General features: G+C 43.3%; 1 protein-coding gene across 1 annotated transcript in view; it reads left to right on the top strand.

Moving 5' to 3' along the window:
• The window catches only part of GPLD1 (glycosylphosphatidylinositol specific phospholipase D1), a 59,600-nt gene that overhangs the window by 26,375 nt on the left and 15,069 nt on the right, over window positions 1–18,156 (top strand). Inside the window, exons 11-17 of the mRNA XM_003416440.3 lie at window positions 2,553–2,618; window positions 4,752–4,872; window positions 8,030–8,169; window positions 11,371–11,557; window positions 14,968–15,078; window positions 17,494–17,568; window positions 17,661–17,817. Coding sequence (XP_003416488.1) covers window positions 2,553–2,618; window positions 4,752–4,872; window positions 8,030–8,169; window positions 11,371–11,557; window positions 14,968–15,078; window positions 17,494–17,568; window positions 17,661–17,817 — 857 coding nt within the window. The remainder of the gene's footprint in view (window positions 1–2,552; window positions 2,619–4,751; window positions 4,873–8,029; window positions 8,170–11,370; window positions 11,558–14,967; window positions 15,079–17,493; window positions 17,569–17,660; window positions 17,818–18,156) is intronic.

Raw genomic sequence — 18,156 nt, 5'->3', positions numbered from 1 at the left:
TGACCATGTTAGGATGAGTGACCTGCATTTATTTGTTTTATATAACTCATGTGTAACAATCCTCACACTGGTTTTCAGTTTGGTTCTCCACATAGCTAAAGGAGGAAGATGTGTAGCTGGACCTTATTCTTTATTAGGAGGAAGTACTTAGGTAGAAATATATTTCTCAAATCTTGATCCCTGCCCTAATTTAGCGAGGCCTAAACGTCTATGGGAAGCCCTGGTGGTGTAGCAGTTAAGAGCTACGGCTGCAAACCAAAATGTCAGCAGTTTGAAGCCACCAGGTACTCCTTGGAAACTCTATGGGGCAGTTCTACTCTGCCCTATAAGGTTGCTATGAGTTGGGATCAACTCGATGGCAACGGGTTTTTTAGTTTAAACATCCATGAGTTGATTGCTTCTTTATACATATATACAAAGAAAGATTCATTAGAATTTATGGAAATTTGTGGGAAATTTGGAGAAGACTCCAAAGAAAGGCAACACAAATAATTCATGACAGAAAGAAAAATATAAGTATTTTCATGTTATAGGCATTTCCCATCTTACTAACAAGTTATCTTCCAAAGTTTTATTTGTAATTTATTTGAAACTCATAGTACATTTTCCTAAAGAAACAGTGAAATACTAGTAGTTAAATTCCTGGCCAGAGCTCTATTTAACTCAAGAAGTATTTGTAAATATAGTGCTAATGTTGTAAGGTTACTGTCTTGGTCATCTAGTGCTGCTATAACAGAAATACCACAAGTGGATGGCTTTAACAAAGAGAAGTTTATTCTCTCACAGACCAGTAGGCTAGAAGTCTAAATTCAGGGTGTCAGCTCCAGGGGAAGGCTTTCTCTCTCTGTCGGTTCTGGAGGAAGGTCATTGTGATGCATCCATCTTCCCTTGGTCTGGGAGCGTCTCAGCACAGGAACCTCAGGTCCCAAGGATGTGCTTTGCTCCTGACACTGCTCTCTTGGTGGTATGAGGTCTCCACGTCTCTCTGATCGCACCTCTTTTATATCTCAAAAGAGATTGACTCAAGACACTACCCAATCTTGTAGGCCTCATCAATATAACTATCACTAATCACTGTAGTGGTAGGATTTACACATAGGGAAATCACATCAGAAGATAAAACGGCAGACAATCATACAAGGGAATCATGACCTAGCCAAGTTGACAGATATTTTTGGGGGACAGAATTCAATCCATGACAGCTGCCTTCTGAATCCTGGTGATGGAGAAAAGAGGATTCAGAAGAACATTTTCCTCAGCTCTAGCCTGGACCTAAGAAAGATTTTGATAGAAAATTTTGCCTTCAGCTTCTTCCCTCTTCCTTTTCTGAATTCCTCTCCCAGCAACTAGTCCTCCTCACCCAGGCTGCAGTCTTTCATACTTCTCTGAGGTTCCCTCAATGACATCTATACAAATCTTCCTCTCCTTGAACATAATATCTATCCACTCAGTTCAGAGACCGGGGGATAGTCCCTGGCTGAAAAAATTCACCCCTTACCTTCGCTTGAAGGTCTTGTCACTTGTAAAACGGGATGTTAGTTACCTATTTAATTATTTAAATTGGTAGATAAAGGAGTGAAATGGAGAAATTAAGACATAAACAAAAAACCAAACCCATTGCCGTTGATTCCTAATCGTAGCAACCGTATAGGACAGAGTAGAACTGTCGCATAGGGTTTCCAGGGAGCAACTGGTAGATTCGAACTGCCAAACTTTTGGTTAGCAGCCTGACATATTTGGGCATAAAGAGGCATAACTGGGCAGAAGTCAGCATAGTGTACTAGACAGGGTTATCCAGAGAAACAGAACTAACAGGGTATATACAAACATAGACACAGATAAATGAAGAGAGAGTATTTGATATTGATGTCAATATATATAGAGAGAGAGAGAGAGATTGATTTTAAGGAAGTAGTTCACACAGTTTTGGGGACTGGCAAGTCCAAAATTGGTGGGCCAGATGGCAGGCTGGAAACTCTGGCAGGATATCTATGTTGTAGACTTGAGGCAGAATTCCTTCTCCAGGGGGAAACCTCAGTTTTTCCTCTTAAGGCCTTCATCTGACTGAATGAGGCCACCCACATTATCAAGGGTAATCTCCTTTCTTAGAGTCAACTGATTATAAATGTTAATCAGATGTAAATACCGTCATAGAAACACCTGGACTAGTCTTTGGCCAGACAACTGGACACCACAGCCTAGCCGAATTGACACATAAAATTAACCATCACAGTTGGGAACCAGTTTCTTCACAGCCTTTAATTGTAAGATGTCTGGTGTCAGTATGGAACAGCAAAGCAGGTGGGCTGGGGAAGGAAGGGGGAGGCTGCGAATCTGCAGTGATGGTTAGTGTGGGACTGCTGTATTACAATAATACCACGTCAGTCAACTTAACCACCTCCATCTGGAAGGGCCCAGGTCCTTTAGGGGACCTGTATGGATAGGTAATGAACAATTCTAAACTCAGCTTATTGGAGATGGTTGGACTCTCAGTAAAATCCGTGCTCGAAAAGAGTATAGAAAATGCCTGACTCATTTGACTCTCTCCCCAGTGACTGCAGTCTCCCTGAGAACCCTTTGTTCATAGCATGTGGCGGTCAGCGAAACAACACCCACAGGTAAGCGGATCTAAAACTGTGCACAGAAGGGCCTCCCACCTGGAGATGGCGCCTGTGAAGGCTGGGAACTTGGGACCTACAGATAGAGAGGTTCCCGTTTCCGGCTCTGCCATTTATAAGTGTGTGGCTTTAGGTGAAGTTGCTTAATTTTTCTGAGGTATGGCTTCCTCCTTTTGCAAAATGGAAAAAAACACAAATGCATGCTCCCAGAGTTATGACCTGGATCACGTGTGGTATTCGACATAAAGCAATTAGCCCACAGCAAGTTGCTCACAAAGTGGTAGCTGATATTGCTATTCTTTATTATCACTGGTGTTGTTACCCATTAACTTTACCCAAATTTCACCCTGAAGGAGCATTTAGCAATGAGACAAGATGGGGAGATTTCTAAGGAAGAGGGCCAGAGGGCTTGTTTGTGTTATAAGAGGTGGTATCCTGCTGGAGTTGGGTACCAGCCACCAAACATTCATTCATTCATCTAATAATTTTACTAATATTATAAATACTTACTATTAATAAATGTATAATAATAATATGATGATAGCTATTAATCATTAGGTTATCATTAGTCCTATTATTAGGTGCTGGAGATATCTTTGTGACTAAGACAGAAAGAGTTGCTTCTCTCATAGAGTGCATGGCCTAGAAGGTGGGTCAACACTGAACAAGTGATTATAAGTATTGTTAAGTGCTCTGAAGGAAGAGTGCCAGGCACTCTGGGGATATACTACCCAGTATCCTAACCCAGTCACTGGAGAGCATTCCTTGAAGAAATGATGTTTAAGCTGAGATATTTAGCGGTGAATAATACATATAGATGGAGCCCAGTGGCACAGTGGTTAAGAGCTGTGGCTGCTAACCAAAGGGCTGACAGTTTGAATCCACCAGCTGCTCCTTGGAAACCCTATGGGGCGGTTCAACTCTGTTGTATAGGGTCTCCGTGAGTCGGAATCGACTCAACGGCAATGAGTTTGGTTTTGGTTTTTGAAGAGATATAGGGGCAGTGGTGGTTCAGTGGTAGAATTCTTGCCTCCTGTGTGGGAGACTCAGGTTGATTTCTCAGCCAGTACACCTCATGCACAGCCACCAGTCAGCCATTAGAGGCTTGCATGTTGCTATGATGCTGAACATGTTTCAGGGCAGCTTCCAGACTAAGACAGACTAGGAAGAAAGGCCTGGTGATCTGTGCCTGAAAAATCAGCCAATGAAAACCCTATGGGTCACCACAGTCTGATCTATAACCAATCAGGAGGATGACACAGGACCCTGCAGCATTTAGTTCCATCGTGCATGGGGCCACCATGTGTTGGGGGCCGACAGGATGGCAGCTAAAAATAACAACAACAAAAACAAGAATTAGATATTCAAAAAAGAGCATTGTGATCAAAGGTCCTAAGGTGGAAGAGAGCTTCAAACTTTAGAAGAATGGAAAATATCCAGAAAGTGTTCAGTTAAGCCCTCATTGTTTGATTTATTTGAATCAGGTAATTTTTAAAAAATTCAGTTGAACACATTTTGATTGGCTTGCAATCCCTACATCCATGGTGTCTTGCACAGGGTCCCCTTAGCTCATTTCTGTTGCCTGCCTTCCACTTGGATTGTTTATGAAGTCTGTCCAGCTCTTCTAGGCATCTAGTTTATAGGCTGGGCAAAATACATGAATTTGAAAATGAATTTTTATTGTATAATTAATTCTATCATATCTTTAAAGATAAATCAGTAACCCTGCATATACTAGTTTTCCAACCACCTACAAACCAGTTTCTTGACCTTTTATGTGAATTATTGAAATCTCTCTAATTTTTTTACTAATGGAAGAGGAAGTCAAATGTTTTACTTTCATTACAGTTTATAGCTCTGAGACTATATAAAATAGGTTTTTTTTTTTTTAATATAAGGATAGGCTTTTAAACCTTAGAAATATGTTTATTAAAAGACTTTGTGGAATCTCCTATGGAGGTTTTTTTTTTTATAACATTTTGCATTTTGCCGCAGTGTTCCTTCAATGTTCGATGTTAAAATGTTAGGGTCTCTTAACTTGTGCTAAATTTGTTTTTATTCTTCAACTCAGATATTCAGGGGGTTGGTTGTTTCCTCAATCTTAACCTTTTTATTCCTCTCTCTTTTCAACAGCTTCAAAGTGCAGAAAAGTGCTTTTCATAGAAATCTGACTGCATCCCCAACGGAAGACATTGAAAGAAACATAAATTATACAGAAAGAGGAGTGTTCTTTAGTATGGATACTTGGACCTCAGTAAGAATTTTCTGGTATTAATGGAGAAAGAGGAAAATGCTACTTCTTGGAATACCTTCTTCTGTAGAGTCACTGGGTATTTAATCATCCATTGAAAGTCACCTGGGCATGCGCCAGGCTGGTGAATACCATTGGCCTCCAAATTGGGTTTATTCAGAGACGACCTGAGACATGAGTCTGGACCTCAGTGGTCTTGAGCAAGTCCAGTGGAGCCCAGGGTAGCTCAGGGCATCTGGGCCAGTCTTGCTTTGGCCTTAGTCCAAGATGTGTCAGCAATATTGTGTGTTCACTGTGCAGAGCCCCATCCCAAGGGACACCATTGGCTATGGAATCCATTCATAAGATCATGTTTTAGGCATAAGATACTTTACTGGGGATGGCGCTGGTGGTTCAGTGATAGAATTCTTGCCCACCATGTGGGAGACCTGGGTTTGATTACTGGCCAGTGTTCCTCAAGCGAAGCTACCACTCATCTGTCACTGGTGGCTTCAGTGTTGCTATAATGCTGAACAGGTTTCAGTGGGGCTTTTTCCAGACTAAGATAGACTAGGAAGAAAGGCCTGGCAGTCCATTTCCAAAAACCAGCCAATGAAAGCCCTGTGGATCCCATGGTGCATGGGTCAAGGGTCAACTCGACAGCAGCTAACAACAACAACTGTACGGGAGGGATATAAAATGAAAGGGAAATAGACTCCGGCCTTTAGAAAATCTCAGTCTAATAGTGAAGATAAATACAAAAATAACCATTATGCGGGTAGAATGCAACAAATACCAGGGAGGGGTGGGGAGCCAGTTAGATAAAAGGGTGCTAATTCTTCCCTTGAGAGGCTATCAGAGAAGGCTTCATGGGGGAGGTGGCATTTGCATTAGGCCTGGAGCTAGTATTTCATCAGTCAGACTTTTTTGATACTATGTTAGGAAAGTTTCAGGATGTTTGGAAATCTATGAGTAGTCTCGTTTGCCTGAAACACAGGACAAGGGATACAAGGAACAATAGGGGCGGGGGGCAGTGGTAGGTAAGTAGGTGTTGGATTGTGCAGGTTCTTAATGTCAGGAGGAAGGTTTAGACAACATTGTAAATGGTGCTTCAGGGCGCTGGGCAAGGACCTGGGCAGAGCCAGCTTCTTGGGTGTGTGACAAGGGCAGTCACCCAAGATCCCATGCTTAGAAGGGGCCCCACGCTTGGTTCAATGTTCTGCTGTCGCTGCCTTAAAATTCTGAGTAAGTTTTTGAACAAGGGGCTCCATATTTTCATTTTGCACTGGGTTCTACAAATTATGTAGCCAGTCCTGAGCCTGGGAACCTCTATCAATGCACAGATCATTTTGTCTTGCCAGGATTTGTATCTGAATCTGTCTCCTTTGCAAAAAGGTGAATTGCATAAGGGAGGGACATTATATTCCCAAGGCCTATTTATCATGGTGCTTGGCCCATAGTAGAAGCTTATTAAATGCTTCCTGGATAGATGAGCAAGCCTGAACTAGGCATTTGGATGAGCAATCTGTGCACAGGGACCAGAAGGATTAGCGTAGGGGAAGCAGAAGGCATGGTCCTTGCTGGAAGGGTACTTATAAGCTGTGCTTCTCCAGAGCCTGAGTTGTCCAGGGCTGCCCATGACGCTGAGCCCATTCTGCTCCAGTCTGGGGCAGGCACGGGAAGTCTTGTTCAGTCTCATGACACTCTTGGGTGGATTTAGAGTTGTGTCCCTTGAACTTAAATGCACCTAGTGCCCGACCAAGGAGCCCTGGTGACGTAGTAGTTAAGCGCTCGGCTGCTAACCGAAAGGCCGGTGGTTCAAACCTACCTGCCAGTCCATGGGAGAAAAGACCCGGTGATCTGCTCCCATAAAGATTACAGCCTAGGAAACCCTGTGGGGCAGTTCTACTCTGTCATATAGGGTCACTATGAGTTAGAATCAAATTAAAGGCACACAACAACAGTGCCTGGCCAAACTGCTCAGAGGCACGTTAGTGTGTAACTCTGCAGCGACCATGTTAAGAACAATCAACATCCTGAGCTGAGGAGCTTGTTGCCCTCAAATTCTATGGCTTGCAGCTTCCAGCATTCTGCATAAACTCTCTCATGCCTGCCTGGCTTTATGAAACTCGAAGCAAATACAGTAGCATCTCAATTTGGGTTTGGTTTAGAGGGTATTTTTGGCATTCTGGTGTTCTCCCATTCGTTTGGAAAAAGAAGTATATGTACAAATATAATTATAGTTCTACATTGAACTGACTTAGCTTTTTAAAAATTTTAGTCTGTAACAATTATTTAAGGAGCCCTAGTGACACAGTCTGGAAACCCTGGTGGCATAGTGGTTAAGTGCTACAGCTACTAACCAAAATGTCAGCAGTTCAAATCCACCAGGAGCTCCTTGGAAACCCTATGGGGCAGTTCTACTCTGTCCTATAGGGCCGCTATGAGTTGGAATCGATTCGATGTCTGTGGGTTTTTTTTTTTTTTTTTGGTTTGGTGACAACAGTGGTTAAGCATTCGGCAGTGCAAACCCACCAGCCGCTCCGCTCTGTATCTGTAAAGATTGCAGCCTAGGAAACCCTGTGGGGCAGTTCTACTCACAGGTTTGCTGTGAGTCAGAATGCATTCGACAGCAACAACAATTATTTTATTCGGTTAGGTTCTGCAAATCATTACAGACCATCCTGACTTAGTTGGTTTGACTTAAGTCCCAGCTAACTCTTTCCTTCCATGCCAGCCCATCTTCTTGAGCTATGACTATACCATCCCTCAGCATGTATTGGTGGTAGTGATTTCATTTTCTTAATTGCCTGTCCTCTGTGATCTTGAAGTCCCTGGGTGGCACAGACGGTGCAGCACTTGGCTATTAACCAAAAGGTTGGCAGTGCAGACCCACCAAAAGGTGCCTCGGAAGAAAGCCCTGGTGATCTGCTTCTGAAAACCCTGTGGAGCACGTTTCTACTGTGACACACATGGGGCATCTGGGGTCAGAATTGACTTGATGGCAACTGGTTTGGTTCTGGTTTTAAATGACTTGACTTGTTGATAGGAATCACTGTTTTATTTTTTAGCACTTGTAATAACTTGTTTCTTTCACAGAAACCCCATGCTTTTGACAGGAAACAGTAGCTTTGTTGATGATATGATATGTTTTACCCACATAATGATTCTTTTATTTCAGAATTCCTTTACATTTGTGTACCAGACTTTGGAAAGTAATGTACGGGCAGTATTGACAGGAGGCTCAGCGCATCCACTTAAGCATATCTCTAGCCCCTCAGCATCTTACTTCCTGTCATTTCCCTATGCGAGGCTTGGGTGGTAGGTGTAAATTTATCTTATTTGTGCATGCTTTCATATGTTTTAGTTTCATCCAATCATTCAACAAATATTTTATTTTCCAATCAATGTATCACCAGCAAAAAATTAATTTAGTGATTGACGCTAGCATAAAGATAAAACTACTGCTACCCAATGCCGTCGAGTTGATTCCGATTTATAGAGACCCTATAAGACAGAGCAGAACTGCCCCGTAGGGTTTTCAAGGAGTGGCTGGTAGATTCAAACTACTGACCTTTTGGTTAGCAGCCAAGCTCTTAACCACTGTGCCACCCTTAATATTAGTCAAAATGTGTTTATACATAAGGAGCTTTCACTTTACTGAACAATCATAACAATAAAGTATTATTTTATAGAATATTTGTAAAGTTTCAAATACTTTTGGAGATGCCTTGTTACAGATTTGTTGGAATCTGATGACCTTAGAAGGACGTAAGTAGATTTCCATGGTACCCTGGTGGCCTAGTGGTTAAGAGCTATGGCTGCTAACCAAAAGGACAGCAGTTCAGATCCACCAGGTGCTCCTTGGAAACCCTATGGGGCAGTTCTACTCTGTCCTACAGGGTTGCTGGGAGTCAGAATCAGCTTGACGGCAAGAGGTATAGGTCGCTATTGTAGTCATTTGAATATTGTAACTTCATGTAGTAAAAGCCTAGTAAAAAAAAAACAACCCAGTGCCCTTGAGTCGATTCCGACTCATAGCGACCCTAGTACACCATGATAATTTTATAAAGAGAATGTTAGGAACTCCTCTGATTTTAAGAAATCAACCAAAACTGAGCCCGACTATATAAAAGTGACTGTTTTTTGGAGGTTTTGGTGGAATATCTTTTTTAGACCACAATTCTTAAATCCCAACCACATTGCATTTCCTTGGAACACTTTACTGAGAGCCCTGCCTTTCTGGGCCAATAATGCATTCAGCTCTAACACTGGGGAATGGGAAGTGAATGCTGTCTTTACAGGCCATTCACTGGTGAATAATGGCTCTTCTTAGGCTTTTTCCTGAAAAGTCCAGAAGAACAACCCTGTTGGGCAGCAGCCCTCCAGAGGTTGTTCCCTGTGGTCCATTAGTGCCCAGCATCCAGCCTTAGCAGTAAAGACAGGATGAGCTTATCCACTGGTATGTCCCCTGCCACCAGAAGCCACACCATTTAGAAACTGCTCTTCTCATTTTCATCTGTTCTACCATTAAAAAAAAAATTACCACTGACTGCTCTGACAGGGAGCACAATAGAGGGTCCCAAACAGAGCTGGAGAAAAATAAAGAACAAAATTTTAACTCACAAAAAAATGATCAGACTTACTGGCCTGACAGAGACTGGAGGAACCCTGAGAATATGGCCCCTGGACACCCTCATAACTCAGTTATGAAGTCATTCCTGGGATTCACCCTTCAGCCAAAGATTAGACAGGTGAATAAAAAAAAACGAGACTAAATGTGTACACCAGCCCACGGGCAAGACAAGAAGGCAGGAGGGGACAGGAAAGCTGGTGATGGGAACCCAAGGTTGAGAACGGGAGAGTGTTGACACATGGTGGGGTTGGCAAACAATGTCACCGAATAATATGTGTATTAATTGCTTAATGAGAAACTAATTTGTTCTGCAAACCTTCATCTAGAGCACAATTAAAAATATTTCTAAAAAAATTATTCTGGTAAAAATATAACAAAACATTCCAATTCGACAGTTTTTACGTGTATAATTCAGTGACTATGTTCATCATGTTGGGCAACCACTACCACTATCCTTCTCCAAATTATTCCACCGCCATTAACGTAAACTCAGTGTCCCCTAAGCAATAACGCCTTCTTTCCCCCTCCCTCTCATGCCTGGTAACCACCATTAAGCCTACTTCATACAAGTGGAATTATATAATATTTGTCCTTTTGTAACTGACTTATTTCACTCAGTGTGTTTTCAAGGCTCATCCATGTTGTAGCATGCATCAAAACGTCATTTCTGTTTATAACCGAGGGGCATTCCATTATATGGCTCTACTACATTTTGTTTATCCATTCACCTGTCGACGGACATTTAGGTTGTTTCCACCTTTGGGCTATTGTGAATAGTGCTGCAATGAACACTGGTATACAGGTTTTTCCATTTGTTCTTTTTGTGGCCATAAGAACTAGAATAAATTTGGCCCCCAGACCTTCTGTTAGCTCAAGACTGGAACCATTCCCAAAGCCAACTCTTCAGACAGGGATTGGACTGGACTATAAGACAGGAAATGATACTGGTGAGGAGTGAGCTTCTTGGCTCAAGTAGACACATGAGACTATGTGGGCAGCTCCTGTCTGGAGGGGTGATAAGAAGGCAGAGGGAGACAGGAGTTGGCTGAATGGACATGGGGAATACAGGGTGGAAAGGAGGAGTGTGCTGTCTCATTAGGGGGAGAGCAACTAGGAGTACATAGCAAGGTGTATATAAATTTTTGTATGAGAGACTGACTTGATTTGTAAACTTTCACTTAAAGCAGAATTAAAAAAAAAGACAAGACCAAATGCAAATAAAATCACAATTTAATGTGGGGGAAAAAAATAAAACTAGAGTAAATAAATGACTTTTGGTTTTTCCAGCCCCAACAGAGACATTTGAACCTTTGACTTTGTCCACCTCTAAAACTGGTAGATCATTGACTTATTTAGGAATGTCCACTAAATTTGTTGGACATTTGATTTGGCCCAATACAAGGCACCTTGCGTAGCTACGGTAGAAAAAAAATGATATATGTGAAACAAGCTTGCTTTTGATCAGGTGAAAATTGAAATTAGTTGAGCAGATCACAAAGCGACCTGTACTACTGGCTGGAGTGGGTGATTGGTTTGCATTCTGTTACCTCCTCTGTTGTCAGCCCCAGTCCAGAGCTGTGCTTTGGCTGCTCGGGGTTCTGCATTAGGGAGACTGCTTTGTGAGGATACTCTTCACCCACTCAAGTCAGGTCCCAGAAATGCCCAGAGTGCCTTATTTGTCCAGTTTTTGTGATTTTTTTCTTTTCCTCTGAGAACACAACAGAATACCATCTCAGAAGTGAATAATCACAACAACTGTTCAAGACGGAAAAATCAGTGAGAGAAAGTTAAAGCATTGGATTGTAGAAAGGAAAGAAAGAAGCAGGAGAGATTTTGCCCATAACACGCGGTGGATACTGCAGTGGGCTCTCTCCTCTCCTCCACAGGGCATTGACCTCGGCGGACCTCAACCAGGATGGGTACGGTGACCTTGTGGTAGGTGCACCTGGCTACAGTCACCCAGGCCACATCCAGGTCGGGCGCGTGTACCTCATGTACGGCAACGACCTGGGCCTGCCCCCCGTCGACTTGGACCTAGACAAAGAGGCTCACGGGATCCTGGAGGGCTTCCAGGTGAGGCTTCCTTCTCATATTTTTTCTCTTAGTGGTCAGTAACCCAATACCTGCATCTTGTGGCAAATTCTCCAGGATGAATAAACAAGAATAATTGCAGGAAGGACGGCTGGTAGTGTCTTGCATTTGTATAGCACTTTTCATTTTGGTGGTGCACTGGTTAAGAGTTCAGCTGCTAAACAAAAGGTGGGCAGTTTGAATCCACCAGCCACTCCTTGGAAACCCTATGGGGCAGCTCTATTCTGTCCTATAGGGTTGCTATGAGTTGAAATCAACTCGATGGCAACAGGTTTGTTTTGGTTTTTGGTTTCATTTTTAAAAGCATTTCACTTCATTTATCTCATTGTGTCATTAATTTGACATCCCTTGGTGGTGGAAGGAAACCCTGGTGGTGTAGTGGTTAAGTGCTATGGCCGCTAACCAAAAAGGTTGGCAGTTTGAATCCACCAGGCACTCCTTGGAAACTCTATGGGGAAGTTCTACTCTGTCCTATAGGGTCACTATGAGTTGGAATCAACTGGATGGCAGTGGATTTGGTTTTTTGGGTGGTACAAATGGTTAATTAACATGCTCAGCCAGTAATTGAAAGGTTGGAGGTTTGAGTCTACTTAGAGGCACCTTGGAAGAAATGCCTGGTGATTGACTTCTGAAAAATTCATCACTGAAAACTCCATGGAGCGTACTTCTACTCTGACACATATGGGGTTGCCATGAGTTAACTTGACAGTATTGTTAATTTTGAGTCTAATACCTTCACAAATACACATACTATTTGGAACTGGTTTGAATGACCAGTCAGGATGTGAGTTCTTGATAATTCAAAACCTGCTTTTGTTTTTTAATATCATGTATTTTTAGATATAAACTTTTTACTTTGGAATAATTTTAGATTTACAGAAAAGTTGTGAAAATAGTCCATAAAAAAAAAAAAGTTCCCCAAAACCCTTTACCCAGCTTCCCCTAATGTTAATATCTTATGTAACTATTGCACATTTGTCAAAAATAAGAAACTGTCATTTGTATGTTAGCATAGACTAAATTACAGATCTTATTAAGATTTCATTCCTTTTGTTTTAAGTGGTTATCCATCACCAGAAAAATCTACCGTGAGTGTCCATGTGTTCTTCATGTAGTCTGAACGCTAATTCTTAACTTGGAGGATTTTCCGAACATCAGAGGCAGAAGTCCTTACAAGAGCAATAAGGAAGGGCAAACAGAGTCCTGCTATTAGTCACAGATGAGTTGGGGGCTTTGGGTGACACTGGCCTAACACTAGATGCTCTGAATGTGTCAGTGGAAGGGAACCTGGACTTTCAGTCAGATTGTGGTTCTTGCACTGAGCAAGCCACTTAATCGTTTGTTTGTGGAGCTAATGCCGTGAAGAGAAGATAAGATGCCATACCTGAAGTACTTTTAGAAATGAAGGTACAATGGTTTATGATCTAGTTTAGGCTCTGAAGAAAGGATCCTTGAATCCAAGAGGTGTAAACAAGTTGACTGCCAGGGTCTGAGGTCATACAGTTCCAGAGGGACAGCATTTTCTGGAACGTTCTCACACTGGAGAAAGTTCCAACATAAATCCACCCTTTCTTGTTTCTTCTTTCTTCAAAAAGCAGTCCCCTCAGTCAGACTATTATGTAAAATATTATCCTCTGGGCTCATGTGGACTGCAAGTAAGAGAGGCAGCTGATCCCTGTGGATGAGAAATTCTCTCAAAGACCACTTAGGGCAAGGAAGGAGGTGGCTCCATGCCCTTCTCCCCTCAGTGACTTTTGATAATTTTGGAAGATGACAGGTAAAGGCACAGGCCAGGGATGGGAATTCTTTACTCTAGCCCTGGTTCTGCAATTAACCTTTCTGTATCCTTGTCTGTAAAATAGGGAGTTAGGGTAGATGACATCTCAAGTGCTTGTCCACTTTGAAATTCCAGGATCCTCCAGGAATGCCTGGTTAATCTGCAGGAGGGTAGGTGGTGGTGAAATGAATCAGTCCTCAGAAAGCAAGGCCCCTACATATCAGTCTCCACCCTACCCCAACGTGCTTTGTGTCCCCAAACAATCCTCTCTTGTTTATCAAGTTCCTGTCCTGTAGTGTTCACAGAGGCCACTGTATATGGGTGTAGAGAGACTAGTCAAAAAACAAGAGATGTGGGTACTGAAGCATGCGTGTTATGCAGCAGGATCAGCTAGTTATGTAAGTCATTGTGAAAGAATAGGAGAACCTAACTAGTTCTCCTATTCTAGGCTGATTCTAGACAGTAGAAAAAAGACCTAGAAAACTTAGTCTTGGAAGAAAACTGTCCCTGAATAGACTGAGGTTTCCATTAGTAAAATGAGGATAACAACAGTATCAGCCTTAACCCATGTAAAGTGCTTAGAACATCGTCTACAATACAACCAAAAAAAAAAAAAAACCCAAGCCCATTGCTGTCAATTCCAACTCATAGTGACCCCATAGGTCAGAGTAGAACTGCCCCATGGAGTTTCCAAGGAGCACCTGGTGGATTTGAACTGCTGGCCTTTTGGTTAGCAACCATAGCTCTTAACCACTAAGCCACCAGGGTTTCATCTACAATAAACCAAATAGCACCATCCAATAGAATTGCCTGTGATGATGGAAATGTTCTATATCTTGGTTGTCTAATACAGTAACCATTAACCACATTGGCTGTTATATTTAAATGCAAAGTAATTAACATTTGATAAAAGTCAGTCAGTTCCTCAGTTGTACTAGTCACATTTCAAGTGCTCAGTAGCCAATGTGGTTTGTGCAACTGAGAAATCGACTTCTTGATTTTATGTTAATTACTTTGGAGCCCTGGTGGTGTAGTGGCTAGAAGCTCAGCTGCTAACCAAAAGGTTGGCAGTTTGAATCCACTAGCTGCTACTTGGAAACTCAATGGGACAGTTCTGTAAGCATGTTAATGTTAATTACTTTACATTTAAATATAGTAGTAGCCACACGTGGCTAGTCAAGGACTATTGTATTGGACAGTGTGGCTCCAGAACACCCTGAGTACTCAACCAGTGTTAGCTGCCATTGCTGATGTTATGTGATTTTTATTATGGATACTTTCTAAAAAGAGCTTGGTGCTTAATGTTGGATATAGTACATGCCAGACCATTTTCTAAAAACCTAGGACTCATAAGAACTGACTATTTTCTGGCACCTCAAGGCAGACAGACATGCCAAAATTATTCTTAGGGCAAGAGCTACCCAACTGGGGTGTCCCAAATGTCATAAGTTGCCGTGATTTCATCCTTCAGCCCTCGGTGACCAGTGGGACCCCTAGGGCCCTCCACTCCAGTCTTGAGTAGCCTCCTCTGTTGGCTCTCGTGTGCCAGCAGGGACTCAGTCATGCTTTTCTGAAGGTGTGATTCAGCCAGGGGAAATAACTTGTGTCTCTCCAGCCCTCAGGTCGGTTTGGCTCAGCCTTGGCTGTGTTGGACTTCAATAAGGATGGGGTGCCTGACCTGGCCGTGGGAGCCCCCTCAGTGGGCTCTGAGCAGCTCACATACAAAGTAAGCCTGCTGTGTGGTGGATGCGGTGTTTCCCCATTGCTTGGAGGAATGGGGTGGAAGGGGAGGAGACACTTAGGGGAGGCCAGTGGAGGATAGAGCCCCTGGAGACAAGCAGACAGCCAAAGGTACTAGACAGAGCGTTTGTGGGCCAATGAGCTTAGGCCGTATCCGGGTCCTTGACATGACCTCGACTTACTTGCCAGCACATGCTCCTGTTCTCCCCCTACTCCACCCGGCTTTATTTTGTCATCATAGTTTCCAAAGTTCACCAGGTTACTGTACTTTTTTTTTCTTCACAATGCTGAATGCTAGTGAAGGGTAACAGAAATTCTAGGCAGTCTGTAGCTTCCTGTCATCACAGCAGAGAGGTGATTTCCTTGGACCTCTCCTCTCGTGCACAGAACCCAACCTGTTCCCTCTGTCTTCTTACCAAGAGTAGAGTTCCTGGCCCCAGGGCCATAGGGCTTTCTTCCCACATGCACTTCATACCACAGCTGGCCACCAGCACCAGGGCCCTGGTGTGACATGGAGGCCCTGCATTACTTGCTCCTGGCCCTCCTCAGGCTCATCTTCTGCCCTTCTCTCCTCACACTCTAATTCCGACCTGCAGACAATTTGTAATTTCCTGAACCCACCATGCTCTGTCACTTCGGGGTCTTTGCTCACATAGATCCCTCTGCCTGAAAAGCCCTTTCCCCCGTTTTATTCTTCAGGAGTGACATATCACTTCTTGCCGGAAGCGTCATCTAATCCCTGGGTTAGGCGATTCTTCATTATCTTCGCATAGCGTCATGTGCTTGCCCCTGTTGTAGTACTGTAACCAAATGCCACTGGGGTTCTTGTCCTGTCTTATTAGCCGATTGAAATAAGACGGACACTGATCACAAGGGAAACAGAGAGTGACAAATTTGTCTGCGCACACAAGGAGCACGTGGGGTCTAGTAACCACAAGGCCACGTGCTCGCTGACTAAGTGGGCTGGGGAGCTTTTTGTTTCCAGTGGTATCAGGGGTTGGGTTCAGTACCTGGAGCTTCCCGCCTTTAGCCCTCCCATGCCCATATTTGGGAGTCCGGATGCTAAATCATCTTGTGCTGGATGTGCGTGTAGTGGGACCTCTCGCTTCTAAAATGGAATCGGGTAAAGTCATGGACTGGGAAATATCATTCCTTCCGGTGATAATCGGGTCCAGGAAGGGAGGGGGGGTCAGTTGAAGGATGTGATTTCTTCAATCTGCGCATGCTTCAAGGTGTAGCTTGGGCCAGTTCAGTGGTTGGAGCCACTACCTGCTGCGACTTCCTGAAAAATGCTGCTCAAAACAAGCTTGTGGTTAGCAAGACAAAGAAAGAGGGGAAGGAGTGTTGATTGGGGTTTTCAGTACTTTGCACACTCCATCGTAATTGCCTGTTTACCAACCTTTCGGAAAGACCAAGATTAGTTTTATTCATCCCATGTCTCCAGCACGTGGTTTATGCTGGGAAATAAATGCTGGTGGAATGAACAAATGAATGGAGATGGAGACAGGCAAGCAATAAGGTGGGATTTGATTTGTAACACAAAGCAATAGCACAGGATGTGTCCCAAGGCAGACCAATGGTGCAGACATGGTGAGTTGAGTGTTCAGAGGTATAATGGGCTGGTGTGATCAGGGAAGGATTCATGGAGGAGCCAAAAACTGAGTTTGGCCTTGAAGGGGAGGAGGAGTTGAATAAGTCATTCTGCAAACAATGAATAATTAATTATGTATGGCAGACCCTGAGGCAGACCCCAGGGAAGCAAGGATAAAAATGACAGTTTCTGCTTTGGGGGTGTCTTAGTTATCTAGTGCTGCTGTAACACAAGTATCACGAGTGGGTGGCTTTAATGAACAGAAATTAATTATCTCATGTTTTAGTAGACTGTAAGTGCAAATTCAGGGTGCCAGCTCTAGGGGAAGGCTTTCTCTCTCTGTCCACTCTGGAGGAAGGTCCTTGTCTCTTTTTGGTTTCTGTTCCCGGGTTCCTTGGTGATCATGTGGCATGTATCTTCCCCTCCATTTGGCTTGCTTGGCATGTTTAATCTGCTTTTTTATGTCTCAACAGAGATTGATTTTAGACACACCGTACACTAATACTTCCTCATTAAGGCAACAAAGAAAGCACATTCCCAAATGGGATTATAACCATAGGAATTAGGGGTTAGGATTTACAACACATATTTTGGGGGGACACAACTCCATTCATGACAGGGGGACTCTCTCTGTTGGGAATGACAGATTTAAAGAAAGTCACTGCAGCTAAGCAGCAATACGCAGGTCGGGTTTCTGACAGCCATTACTGTTCTGACCACAGTCAGTCCTCTTGGCCTTGCTGCTGCTCTTGAAGGTTCTTGGGTCACCAGCTGAGTCTTAGGATTGCTCTGCTGTTTGTCCCCATCTAGGGAGCAGTGTATGTCTACTTTGGTTCTCGACAAGGAAGGATGTCTTCTCTCCCTAACATCACCATCTCATGCCAGGTATGTTTACCACCTTAGCCAGGTGCACAAAACTAGGACTGGCTGCCTCCTCCTTGCCTCCAGCGCTGAGTAAAAAGTGGTTTCCTCTTAAGGACATCTACTGTAACCTGGGCTGGACACTCCTGGCCACGGATGTGAATGGAGACAGTGAGCCCGATCTGGTGATTGGCTCCCCTTTTGCACCAGGTGGAGGGAAGCAGAAGGGAATTGTGGCTGCATTTTATTCTGGCCCTAGCCAGAATGACAAAGGTAATGCTTGATGGAGCGAAGGGAAGAGACCACTGCTGCTGTCTGCATCTGTGACTATTTCCCTTGCGTATGAGTTTATGCCCTTCTTCCTCCCTCCATATCATTCTACACTCTTTTAGATGTCCTAGCAAGTGACATTGATAGATTCACTGACTATATAAAAAAAAGTGATCCACCCCAACACTGTTGCCCTGAGATTATCTTTATACCTTTTTTTTTATTAACTTTTATTGAGCTTCAAGTGAACGTTTACAAATCAAGTCAGACTGTCACATATAAGTTTATATACACCTTGCTCCGTTCTCCCACTTGCTCTCCCCTTAATGAGTCAGCCCTTCC

Source organism: Loxodonta africana, chromosome 1 (assembly GCF_030014295.1).
Source record: "Loxodonta africana isolate mLoxAfr1 chromosome 1, mLoxAfr1.hap2, whole genome shotgun sequence".
NCBI classification, from domain to species: Eukaryota; Metazoa; Chordata; class Mammalia; order Proboscidea; family Elephantidae; genus Loxodonta; species Loxodonta africana.
This window is presented reverse-complemented; position numbering and strand designations above follow the sequence as displayed.